The sequence below is a fragment of the Pleurodeles waltl genome, chromosome 3_1, assembly GCF_031143425.1.
Source record: "Pleurodeles waltl isolate 20211129_DDA chromosome 3_1, aPleWal1.hap1.20221129, whole genome shotgun sequence".
Classification (NCBI taxonomy): domain Eukaryota; kingdom Metazoa; phylum Chordata; class Amphibia; order Caudata; family Salamandridae; genus Pleurodeles; species Pleurodeles waltl.
The window spans coordinates 369209291-369222907 of NC_090440.1; the positions used below are offsets into that span (position 1 = coordinate 369209291).

The window sequence follows — 13617 nt, forward strand, 5'->3', positions numbered from 1 at the left end:
GAGAGTATCTAGGGAAGTTGTTAAGTCTCTTCAAGGGAGTGTTCTAGTCGCTTGTCTACCCAAAATAGGATTAATCCTGGCATAGGTGCGGTGTATTGCAGAGTAGTGGGAACAGCCTGTTGCTACACAGTATTGAGTGCATAATGGTTCTACAAAACTCAGGTAATTTAACCAGGTATGCCCCTCAGCTGACAGTTCTGGCCAAATTATGCCACAATTTTATTTGGATCTATCATGGACCTCATTTTATACCATGCTGAAGAATCTCTATCGAAGGGCCACTGGTAAAGACGGTAATGATTTGAAGAGTGTCTTTTTGGTGTCGTTTCATGCTCTGAATTGGGGGTATGTATGGCCACCAAGCTAACCGGGCTGCCCTTCCAGAGACTGTTCGCCACTACCACCTTCAGTGCTTATCATCTAATCTCTCTCAGCGAAGGAGCCTCTGGGTCTAAGGAGTGCTGCCACTCCTGCTCTCTTGGATGGGGCAGTTATATAGTACTGGACAGGTAAGAACTGAAGTCTCAATACGGCCCTGAATACCCAGAGGAGATTGTACTCAGGGGATCTATGCTTCCCAGAACGCTAAGTTGTTTAGAAGGGTTACCAGGACTATTCTCAATGTTGTGTGCCCACCTGTTGTGTCATATCTGTGGTAAACCAAGTGGTCTTCTGCCCAGGCAAAGGAGGTGTACCTTAAATGTTCATAGTCTTCAGTCCCCTCCCACTAATAACTTTAACAGGAAAGTATTAATTACTACACCCAAAGATTCTTGTCTAATTTTAGACCAATTTCATTTCATCCTTTTTTACAGCCAAAATTACTGAACGCATATTTACTGATCAGCTCTTTACATTCCTGGAATCTAGAAATGTTTTCAACCCAGCTAAGGGACATTTTCACCCAAGCCAAGTGACAGATACCAATTTAGAAGATGCAATAGGCGACCTTCTGTAAAGTTCAGGTGAGGGCTTAGTAGCATCCCTCATCTTACTAGAGTTTGTCAATCTTACCATTCTTTTTCATCGAATTCTGGCCTTTGGGGTTAAGGTAAAGCTCTGTGCTGGATGCCATCATTTCTAAAAGCTAAAAGTCAGCCGGTGTTGACTCAACCTTTTAAATCTTGTGGCATGGCAGACCTTCGTCCTACACTTTTTTAATCAATACGTTTCTAAACCAATGCCTCTTTCCGGGATATACGACTTAAATTGGAATGCCCATGCAAATGACAATTAATCATTAGCATGGCTGGAGACTAAGTTAAGACCTGGAGAGAGCTGAGAAATGTTCTAATGGGTATTTTTTACTTGATGGACAACAATACCCTATGCCACAACTCCGAATAAATTAAGGTTCTTATATCTCGCAATCCAGCCTTTCCTTGGTCAGATTTCTGGTGACTATCTGAAAGGAGTACCACTCCAACCGCGACCACTTCTGTACTGAACCTATGTGTGATGGTGCTTTTTTCCATCCCTTGTTGTAACTACATGCTTCTTTTTGCTTAAAGGTCGCAGAGATTTAGGGAGTTCATCCAGGATCCCAACTGTCTTGCCCCTCCCCGTTCATCCCCCACTGGGAGGGAGCAGAGGCAGAGGAGTACAGCTCAGGGCAGGATGTTGCGTAGAAGTCCCCCTAAGGATATTAGTCCCCAGGGGAAACCCAGAGTCGCTCCCTGTGAGTGTTGTGAGGGTCTGTGTAAGCAAGTGAGGCAGCATGTGAATACTCAAAAGGTTGATTTGTCAGCCATTTAGTGTGTCTTCTACCACTACATAGTGGCCCTGTGGATCGGAGATCGTCCAAGTCACCGCAAAGGGGAATGTTTTGTGTAGGAGTATAACCAAGCCTCAGAATCCCCTGGTGTGTCCCGCATGGTAGGCCCGGTCGCAGCCGAACCTACAAAGGAAGTAGCAATTTGGTGCCTAGATGATGAGCCTCCTGTAGCATCAAGACTGCTTTAAAAGTTGGTTTTTGGCATAGCGGAGGATGGCTGTGCATTTGATCTGATCCAGCTGCCTACTGATCTTCCACGTCAATACTTGGAAATCAGCCATGCCAATGGGGAGATGTCCTAGTCCCGGGGACATGGTGGGTATCCACAAGCCACTCCCTGTCGAAAGGTGTGTGGGTGTAGGGCAGTGGCAAGTGTGTTTGTAATGCCTGGTGTGTGTAAAAATACCATCAAAGCAAAAACCAACAGGAAAAACATAAAACATCCCATACCCCCTAACTCCACCCTCCCCACACTTACATCCCAGAAGTATCTGCCCACCACCGCCGAGGGAAAGATGGGAGAATTTTTTTTTAAAAAGGGAATCATTAGTCAGTTCTCTTCAGGGTCAATCCGCTGAGCGTCACCCAGGGGGAAGTCATGCTCCAAGGTGGAAGCTCTCTGTTATCTCACCTTAGACTCCTTTTGAGTTCCAGAGGAGTTGTGCAAACACCTGTGGTGTCTCTGAACCCTGCAAAGTCTCTGAGCCCCTCAGGGCCTCGAAGCCCTCCTCGCTGCAAAAGTCACAGGCTTCCGGGGCATCAGAGGTCCCTGGTTCTCCCAGCAAAAGGCATCCGGGCCCACTGACTGTGCTGATGCTGCTCATCGGCCCACTCCCATGCCTTCTCTGGGCTTGTAAAGAAGTGGGTGCAGGAGTCACAAATCACTTACAACTTGGCTGGGTATACCGACACAGAGGGCAGGGATATGTCTCATAGTTTGGCTGTGACTGCGTCAAAGGGGTTGCACTGAGTCTAATTTGGTGTAGTTGAGAAACATTATGATATCACTTGAGTCACAGTGGAGGTCCCCTTTTTGCGGGCCTCTCTGAAGATCACGTCTTGGTCCTGGTTGTTCGGTTTCTGGGCAACCAGAGGCCAGGGGTGGAGGGGACTAGGAGGAGGGTGCTGGGCGAAAGCACTGGAAGCTCTCTCTATGATGAACCATGGTGAGAGAGCCCTGTCCAGCCTCCAGGATTTGAGACAGGCGTACAGAAAATGCTTGGAGCTGAGGCTTCAACTCCCTCAGGAAACCCCATGAAGAGGAGACTGTTCCAGCGGGATCTGTGTTTGCAGTCTTCAGCCCTGACTTCAAGGGTATTGATAGTGGGGGTCAGCTTTGCCACTGATTTCTTGAGATCAGCAACCTCGTCCTCAAGTTGGGAGATCTGTGCCTCAACCTCACACATATGGCTCGCAACATTTCAGAGGTCCAGAGAACCAGATCCATACCCACTCCCCGACTTTCGCTTTGAGCACCTAATGGGAGGTCTGGATATCTGGAAGGATGGCTGACACACTGGTGGTTTCAAGGCGATGCTCCTCTGCAGATTCAATGAGTGATCAGGGATGGTCCATCACTACTGTTGCAAATCTGTCAGTAAGAGGTTGCGTACGTGTCATGCCCTTGTCCTTCACCATGGTGCTGACGAGTTGGCAGGGTCTCCTGCCATCGGTATGCCTGCGATTCCAGCTATGCACTCAATCCAGGGGAGAGGGTGTTAGGAAGTCAGAGGACCTGGCACTCGCTCTCGAAAACTCCCTCATCAGGAAAATCCTACTGGCTGAAGGGCGGAAGCCACCAAGCCAGGGCAGGCAGAGTCCAAACTCCATGGCCAGAGAAAGCAGGGGGGTGGTCCAGCACCAGCCACCCCCAGATTGAAGCAAGCTGCCAGGAAGAGGGCGAGAGTCAGCAGTCATGGGCCCAGCAGAGCCAGCGAGAAACGGCACACCTTGTGGCCTACCGAACTGCCAACAGCATGGGTAGCGGCCTCAGGATGCTGCCCCTAGTCCAAGTCAGCCACCACTTGCTCCTGCATCCGCCATTGTCCACAGTGCGCAGGACCTGCTGAGTCTGGGCGGGTTGCCAGATAATTCCTGAGGGACAAAAGTAGCAGAGGTAAGAGCAGAGGATGGCTGCATCGGGAATCTGGGGAGGCCAGATGGCGGAGGAGGTCTAGAATATTTTTTTTAAGTATCCGCCATCTTGGCCTCCCAGGCCACGCCCCCTAAAGTTTTTAAGAACCTATTGTCTTTTCACCAATGAATCCAGAAATACAGTAGTGCAGGTTGTGATTAGGCTTAGGTTGATTACTGTAAAGATCTTCTTTTCGATCTTCCCAAGTAATCAATAGGCAAACTCCTAATCGTTCAGAATAAGCTTAGTTGCCTGATCTTGGGCCTAAACTGAGTCAGTTACATTTCAGCTCAGCTTCACTATATACACGGGTTACCCATTGCCATGAGATATATCTTCAAATCCTTCTTTCTGTCAGAAAGTATTTTACAATAGGGGCTCTCTTATTCTGTAGTCCAGATTCCCCATGAATCCCCCTAGCCGTGCACCTTGGATCTGCTGTTTTATACATTTTCTGGCTGTACCCAGGTTTAAAAAAAAAAAAAAACACAGAATAGGTGTTCGCTCTTTCACTGTCTTGACAGTCAAAACAAGGAACACTCCTCCCCAAAGCTGTATACTGCACTAAAACGATCTCATATTTTACAAAAAACCCCAAACTTGGCTGTTCAATCCTTCTCCTCCTGAATGTGTTCCGTTAGAAGCACATGCAGAACACTTCGTGCCAGGATACCCTATTTCAAGGTCATTGTGTGCTGTACAAATTAATCTCATCATCATCAACATGGATGACAAGCAGGTCATGATAAATGGGTGACTGATTAAATGAATGGATTTATGGGTAAGTGATTAGGTGCACGCATGGGTAAATGGCAGGGGTGAGTGAAAAATTCCGCTCCGCCAGCAGAGTTTTGGCCCCTCTGTGTTACACATGCAACGCAGAGTCCAGCCAAATTCCGCACTCCACCACATGGTGGGGGGGGGGGGGGGGGGGGGGGGGGGGTCGCACTGTAGGTTGGCGAGCACAAGCAGGAATTGGCATCCTGTAGCAAGATTTTCAGGCGGTAAGGGGGCACCCTTAGAAATTTTCCCAAGGTGGGCAGTCGTGATAGTTGACAATGGAAAAGCAGACAGTCAAGTAGAAAATATACTCGAGCAGCAGCACTCTCTGATGCGCTATGTGGTGCTGTTTGCACTGATTTCTCAGTGCGGAACAAGCTACCAAGCACTAAAAATCAGGGAGAGCGACCTACCAATTTCCACCTGCTTGCGGAACTCCACAGAATCTCGCAGAGCTTTTATGTAACTCTGCGGAATTCCGTGGAGTGAAACTCTGCGAGTTCTGCCCACCCCTAGGATGACTGACTAAGAGCATGGATTGAAGGGTAAGCAAATAGGTGTACTGATGGCTGAAGCGCTGGGTGCCTGGATGAATAGATAACATCTGGATTATTGAATGGGCAGAATCCTTCTCTGGGTATTTTTGGCTGTGACCAATATGAGCTCACTCTCACCCCAGGTACAACATGGACAGCAGATTTACAAGGTTTTTTCCTTTGCAAGAAAAGGGTACAATATTGGAAGACAATATTGGCAGCAGCAGTGCATAATTAATGAATACATAGATCCAGTACAGCAGTCAGGTACAAAAAGTTGTTACATCACACTCCGGTCTGCTGCAGAACTTATTTTAGAAGACAGTGCATGGATTTAGCAGGGTTATCAGAAGTGTAAAAAAAAAAAGCCAGATTAAACTTGCTTTAGCAAAGCCAATGGGCCTGTCGTTTGCAGGCAGCTTCTTCTTTTTTTTAATTGTTTTTTTTTTAAGCTTTGCCAATGCTTGTTTTGTTTCATCTCTGTGTTTGAAAAATGTTATTGGTGGGGGGGAAGAGCTGGTTATCCAACTGCCAATTACCAAAGTGGGATGTACATCTGCCCCATGCTGTAAGCTACAGTGTGGGGAAGAATTTTTTTACTGTGGATACTGGTGGATCTACAGGTAAAATCGTGGATGCCGCTGTGAAAACAGTATTTTTTCCATTTTGGAGGGCAGTATCTACACCTATGGGTCCAACCACCTCACCCCAGAGATCAGTCGATACCCCCTGTTCCTAAACACCACTGACACATTTTCTTCTGCAACTTAGGATTCCTGGAGGGGGCCACATATTCCTCCCATCAAGTATTAGCAACCCCAGCAAAATATCTGCTGTGGCCAGCCAAACAGTTTGCAGGGTTCTGTGGATACGGACTGACAAATCCAGCATTGGCAACATGCTTCCTTGTCCAGGCACTTTTTGCAGTTGGGCAATCCGTTTGCTCCTACGGGAATTAATATGGTGTCTAGCACTTTTGAAACACCATATATCCTTTGCGTTTCCCCACCCCGGTTGTTGGATCTTAAAAATCTTTCAGAGGAAGTAAATGCAGCTGAATCAAACTTTAGAAAACGTGTGTGTAGTTGCCTTAAATGGTGTCAAAGTTATTACAGATTCGAAAAAGTATTTACTCGATGTAACCACATTGACAGAGTCTCTATCACTGAGATACTAGAACCGGAATTAATAGTACTGTGCGGTATGACTGTAATAGGGCAAAGGGGATGAGAATGAGAAATAACATATGGAACCTGGAATACCAGATCAAATTCTGCATGTTATTCCAGCCATCTAGGGGAAATAACAGGCTAACAATTGCAAACATCTATAATTTGCTTTGAGTGGGTAGTAAATGTTGCGGAGACATTTTCTTTTGCCCAGGGTGTAGGAAAGTAACTTCTTTTCAGCATGGTTACCCCCTACTTTTTGCCTGCTGTCAGTGTGTTTTGACTGGAATCCTTCTAACCAGGACCCCAGTGATTGTGCTCTCTCCCTCTAGATTTGGTTGTTTAGGATTTTGCACACCACACAACTGCCATACTGGTGCCCCCTGTAAGTCCCTAGTTGTTGGTACTTAGGTACCCAGGGCATTGGGGCACCAGGGGTGCCCCATGGGCTGCAACATGTATTGTGCTACCCACGGGAGCCCATGCAAAATGTCTCTGCAGGCCTGCCACTATAACAAAACTAAACTATAACAAAAAGTGCTGCACAAAGACATAAGAGACAGAATAACTTCAAGTGTGCAGTGTATACCTCCATCGTACCTGGCCTATCCACTGCTGCTCTTTTTAGGTCTGACATTAGGCAAGACCTTTTGAGTTTAATAAAATTACACATAAATATATTTACTTAAAGGGCCTCTCAGTCAGCTCTCTTCATCCATTGGTCAGTTGATGTATTGTTCACATTGTGTTTCTGCCCACTACATGGGTTAGTGGATCAGCCTACTGGTTAACTTCACTGAGAGTGACTGCCTTTAGCTCTTTCACAAGGAGCACATCCACACACAAAGTAGTTCTCTTCAGTTCCAGTATCTGTTTTACTTTACAATTACTTCAGTGCAGTCTCATTGTTTTAAACCAGTGCCTATTTACTTAACTCCAGCCATGTTTTGCATTTTGCTACATCTTGATCACTTTTTCCCACTGACCCATTTTTTTGGTTGCATATACACCCTATCCTACCGTTATTGATAACTAATGTAGTAGGTCAGTGGTTCCCAGCAAGAGGCGTTATGTGTCAGTTTATCCTGGGATGTCCAAAAACATGAGTGATAATTTGCAAAACTTGTCATTATTTGACCTTTTTGAACTGGTTCAGAAACAGGCATTTACACTGTTTTGATGCTTGGCACGGCCCCCTCTATTGGAGCCGGTGTGCTCACCCTGGCTTCACCAGGCCCGATGACTTTTTTAAAATGGGCGGTTAACTCATCGTCAGTTCTTAAATATCCTGATGACTAAGACCAAAAACAATCAGATTCTTTTGGCCAATCACAACACATTTCTTCTGGTAATCAAACTGCAAAGGCTGGAGAAGTGGTTACAAGTTTTTTGTGTCTTGGACAATAAGATATGGTTATTCGTTCAAATTGTGATTTTTACACCAGGTCCAACACTAAATTGTGAAAGCACTGCTATTTTGTCTTCTGGTGACATTTAAAAAATGACCACATCATTCACACCAAGCCACAAAAGGGCTTCACTTTTATGGCAACTATTTCCTGCTGCTTCTGTGCAAGTGTTTTTTCAGACACACAAGGAAATCAGCAAGTGCATTTTTGAGGATATTTCTTGCAGCCTGGCACTCTCGTGTGACTTCCTCCTGTGGCCTACTAAGGCAGCAGCCTGCAGTGGTTTCAATGAAGTCCTACCTCTACCTTCTTGCTCCGTTTGGTGTCAATCTGTCCTCTAGATGATGATGTGTGCGTGAGCAATATTTCTATTTGTGACAAACACAAGGTTCTCTATGTTTTCTGCTTCTGACCTGCCTGAAAACAGGTCTAACAAAGAAAAGTATATTTTGGAGAATTCTGTACTAATTGGTTAAATGGGTCCAGAGTTTGCACCAGGCAAAAAAACATTCCTCCCATCGACCTCCAGATCCAACCCTACCTACAGATCCACTACCACCGACAGCACATGAAATACCACTGTGTGAAATGCAAACAATGCCGCTAAGCAGGCTGTAGGTGCAGAACATTTAGGCCAGGGCCACGAATTCCAGTTAAACTCGATGTTTACCTTGTATAAGGAATTTATTCTTCCTACTGCCCCTAATGTATTGGTGTAGTTCACAAGTCCGATATTCCCTTCGGTTGCAGCATAAAATTCAAAGATTCTTATGTCTCCAAAGCGGTTCAGAAACTCCTTCCACACATCAGGGCGCAATCCATTGCCAACGGCCAGTTTTACACAGTGTTCACGGTCGTTATCTTTCTGGAAGAAAGCAGTAAAAAAAAGACATAAAATATACTTGTATTCATGTTCAACACCCTCAGAACGTGAGGTTACTAAGCAGGGATGAGGATAATGCTTGACATGTTTCTTGCAGCAGCCTTGCATCGTGCTACGCATGTTGAACTGCAGTCCCTTCCAAGTCACTATGAAGGGTTGTTAGTGATGTTACTGCTTCAGGCTAAAAGCAGAGAAGTTACTTAATTTAATCATGCAAGATATTCATGGGAGTGTCTGTCTATGTCTTAATGGAACGTCCTATCACTTCTTTATGCGAGATCACAGCAATTAGCAACTGTGATTCTGCACTTGCAGCGTTTCCCTCGTAATTCTGGCTTTACCTGCTCCATAACATTTTCTATCTCAAAAGATTAAATTACTCAAAAACAAACACAATATATAGTGACACACAGTGAAGGAGCCTTTGCAAAGGTTAACTAGTCCCTTTCAGTTGCTGACTGCACTACTTGGTTTTATTGAGAAGTAACCGTTGCACAGAGAGCATTACAGTGTGCTAAAATAAATGTGCTGCAACATCTCAGATCATATGCATTTTCTTGCTAAATAAATTATTAAACCCTGCTCCATAATTATGCCCTGAACTGCCTCATAATTCCAGTTGTCCCAAGTAGGGTAATGACAACACAACACTCTCTTTATTTGCCATGTCTCCATAAAGCTGCAACCGCAAATGCGAAGGGATACTAAGACGCAGAGATGATAGCATAAGGTTCAATTATGAGGTTGTTGATATCATCAGATAAGTCCGCTGATTATCATTTGCGGTGTCATATCGTGTGTGTGTGACAATGAGGTCCTCTGCTAGACTGCCACACTGGCAGTAACGTACATATTTGCCCAATTTTTTCAATATTGTCTTGTTTCCACAGTGCTACATTGTGCTCGCTTTCCCACAGCCCTACATTTGTGAAGTAGTGTACACAGTTGCTCAACGTCTACTATAGTGCTAGCTTTCAAAAAGCAAAGTAATGCACTTATTTTCCAGTCTGCATAGTTCTGCAGTAATGAAGTTTGACCAGGAAGGGCCTGATTACGAGTTGCACACTACTTGCAGGATGGTCAATCTGCATGCAAATTTATGTTACTCTGCGTTAACACGGTGTCAGTACAAGCCAAGGGCGAGTTTGTCACCATGGAATAAGGAAATAGCCTGAGCATCCAGATCCCATATCAATGAGGTTCAACTCATATTTACTACCTGCTTTGAGCACTTAGTAAATGTATGTGGTCTACGGCGTGGGGTGGGGGCAGAGTGAATGGGTGTCGGGAATAATGTCTGGGTGCCATGCCAACAATCCACTGCCTGTGGCATAGGTAAGTCACCCCTCTAGCAGGCCTTATTGGCCTAAGGCAGGGTGCAGTATACCACAGCTGATGGCACAGCTGCATAAGCAATATGGACCACATGTAGCAAACTCTGAGATTGCGACTCGGAAATTGCAAGTCTGTCCGGCTCACAATTTCCGAGTCGCAATCTCGGATGCAGAACGGAGTCTCAGACACCGTATGCGACTCGCTATGGGGTCGCAAAGACCCACCTCATCAATATTAATGAGGTGGGTCGCATTTTGCGACCCCATAGCGAGTCCCTACACTCATAGGGATGGTGGCCTGCTGAAGTCAGGAGACCTCCATGTCTGACTGCTTTTTAAATAAAGCAGTTTTTTTTTCTCCATTTTGCAGCCCGTTTTCCTTAAGGGAAAACGAGTTGCAATATGAAAAAAATACCGAAAAAACATTCTGGGTAACAGTCACAAAGGGGAAGGGGTCCCATGGGGACCCCTTCCCTTTTGCGAATGAGTTACCACCAGTGTGACACTGGTGGTAACTGCAAGTTGCTTTGCGACCGCATTCGCCGTCACAAAGCAATTCTGAATTGCGATGCAAGTCGCAAATAGGAAGGGAACACCCTTTCCTATTTGCGAGTCGCATTCACAAATTGCGAGTCGGTACCGACTCGCAATTTGTGAATGTGCATCGCGTTAGGTCGTTTGCATGGCGCAAACTGCGATTTCCACAGTTTGCACCATGCAAACGGCTTCCTACATCTGGCCCTATGCCCCTACGTTGTCTAAGTCCATTCTTAGACATTGTCAGTGCAGTGTGGCAATATTAAGTACATGGGCTGAGAGTTTGTCATTACAAACTACACAGCTCCATGATGGCTTCATTGAAGACAGGGAAGTTTGGTATCAAACTTCTCAGCTTAATAAACCCACACTGATGCCAGTGTTTGATTTATTGAAAAATGCACACAGAGGGCACATTAGAGATGCCCCCTGTATCTTACCCAACTCTCTAGTGCGAGTCTGACTGGTCTGTGCCAGCCTGCCACTAACAGAAACGTTTCTGACCCAATGGGGTGAGAGCTTTTGTGCTCTCAGGGGTGAGGGACAAAGCCTGCTGTGGGTGGAGGTGCTTCACACCTCTCCATACCCCCTGCAGAAACTGCAACACTCGGTGGTGAGCCTCAAAGACCCCTGCCTTTTGTTACACTGCCCCAGGGGAGTTTCAGCTAGAGGAGATGCCCGTCCCCTTCCCCCCGGACCAAGCCCCTCTTTTGGTGGAGGGGCCGGCGGGAAAATTTGTAAACACAAGGAGGAGTGACCAACTCAGCTGGAACCACCCCTAGGGTGCCCACAGCTGAAGTGACCCCCTCCTTGCAGAATTCTCCATTTTGTTTTGGAGGAGGACAGCCAATAGGGTTGGGAATGTGCGTCCCTCCCAAAAGGGAGTGGGCACAGGTAGGGTGTAGCCACCCTCAGGGACAGTAGCCATTGGCTACTGGCCTCTGACCCCTGTAACACCCCTAAATCTAGTATTTAGGGGTGCCCATGATCCTTCCTCTTCAGATTCCTGCTGCTGAAGGTGTGAGGTTGGTGCTGACTTGTGGCCCCCTCATGCTGATCTAAACCCCCCAGGTCTGTGCCCTGAAGTCACGGGTATATACCTGCAAGCTGTTTATTTCTAAGTGCCCCCTTCTCTAAATGATTCCATTGGGTTCCCTTCACCAATCTTGACCTCTGTACCCAGCTGGTCCTGTGATGCTGGTGGTGCACCCTTGGTGGCTTCCTAAACTTTGCCCTGTGGAAACCCTAACCCCTGAAGACTGGGATAGTTAAGTTGAGTACTTACCTGCAAATTGTGTTGTTACTTTTCCTCCCCTAGGACTGCATTGTTTTCTATGAGAACATGCACTGTCTACTTTTGATAAGTATTACTTGTCTGTAAACTGCTTTACCTGTGAATTCTAAACAAAGTGTATTTGATATTTGAAAGTGATACATTCTTGAAACTACTTACCTGCAACAAAGATCATTCTGGTTCCAGAAATAAAGTAACAAATTATATTTTTCTATATCTAAATATTGGCCTGAGGTTAATCAATGAGTCTGTGCCTCATTTCTTGACTGTGTGTACAACAAATGCTTAGCACTACCCTCTGATAAGCCTAACCATTCAACCACACTACCACAAAGGAGAGCATTAGTATTATCTATTAGCCTCTGTAAAGCATCTGGGAATGCACTGGACTCTGCACACTATACCTTACTTAGATATAGTATGTACAAAGCCAGCTTCCTACGCAGCTTATTTACAGGTATTAGCATTTTCTTGTGTTTTACTAAAAAAAAAATCACATCCTACAACCTTTCCTTTCTCACTTCCTCTCCCCCAGCAAGAATGTCACATAATTCACCTTACTTTACTTTCCCTAAATACAGAGTGAGAGGAGTTTGTCAACACCATTCCCTATGTTAGCAAAATGAGCAATCATTTTGCAGCAGACTTAGCCTGAAGCGCAGCAAATGTGGCTGATACAATACTGCATTTAAAGGCATCTTTATTTATTGCTTGGACTTTCACGACACACCAAAAATCAGCCCGAGGCCCGCAGTTTGGCTAAAGGGTTAACCACTATGTTTACATGTGATTAGTGTCACCACTGGAATTGTGTTTAAGGTGTGTTGATGATTGTTACAATTATTTTTCAACTATCTGTTCAAAGTGGGGCTTATCAAACTAACAATGCACTTAATTCATTTCAATGGGGACCACTGCCATTTCAAAGTGATGCAATTAGAAGGGTTACATACACACTGATGCTGTTTCTCAGTAAAAGAATGAATTAACAAGGTATAACCATAAATACTGCACATCAGAATAACAGTATTTTCAATGTGGTAAATACCTCACTCAATTCTGGCACGCTCATGGTTTGATTGTGGGTCAATGGGTAAAATTCTTCCCTACAGGGGAATGTGCTCTTCACCTCTTCTCAAGCTTTGGGGTCCTACCCCATATTGAATTATGTTTCTTTGTTTGCATTCCCTGCCAAGGCCCTGATTACAAGTGGGCCGTATGTGCGTGAGGTACTTACACACAGTATATAACTCCAGGGTGGGTTAATTACAAACTATAATCCTAATCCTATTCAAAGTGTTCATGCAGAATCAGTGTATACAGGACCTAATTCCACATTCTGCCTTTTTTCTAGGCCTTTCATTATTACATTTTAGCAACTCTGGCGAGCTGAAATATGTGAGGGGAAACAGCAGGGTGCATTAATTATCACACTTTTTGGAATTCTGACCTTTTTGCACTATAGAGTGTAGCGATTGTATGGTTCAGCTGCTTTTCTCTGATACAAGTTAATATTTTATTGCGCCTGTAAATTAGCTTGGGAGATGTTTTTTTTAGCAGACACCAGATAGGCATAACTCACTTGGCAGTTTTAGTGTAGAATTGTTTATTGTATGGTTTGGGTAGTATAAACTTGCCATCTTCTAGGATGCTTACGATATGTTAACATCCTCTGCAGGAGCATGTACTCAACCCTCTTAAACCTGAATATAATCTTATTGTACAAGTTGCTTGTGCTTCTGCACATTGTGCTCAAACTGGATGACA

The 13617-nt window shown here is 45.1% G+C and overlaps 1 protein-coding gene across 1 annotated transcript in view; it reads right to left on the bottom strand.

Annotated features, from left to right (window-relative positions):
• The window catches only part of SLC27A2 (solute carrier family 27 member 2), a 559749-nt gene that overhangs the window by 176705 nt on the left and 369427 nt on the right, over positions 1-13617 (bottom strand). Inside the window, exon 5 of the mRNA XM_069222551.1 lies at positions 8473-8667. Within this exon, the coding sequence (XP_069078652.1) occupies positions 8473-8667 (195 nt within the window). The remainder of the gene's footprint in view (positions 1-8472; positions 8668-13617) is intronic.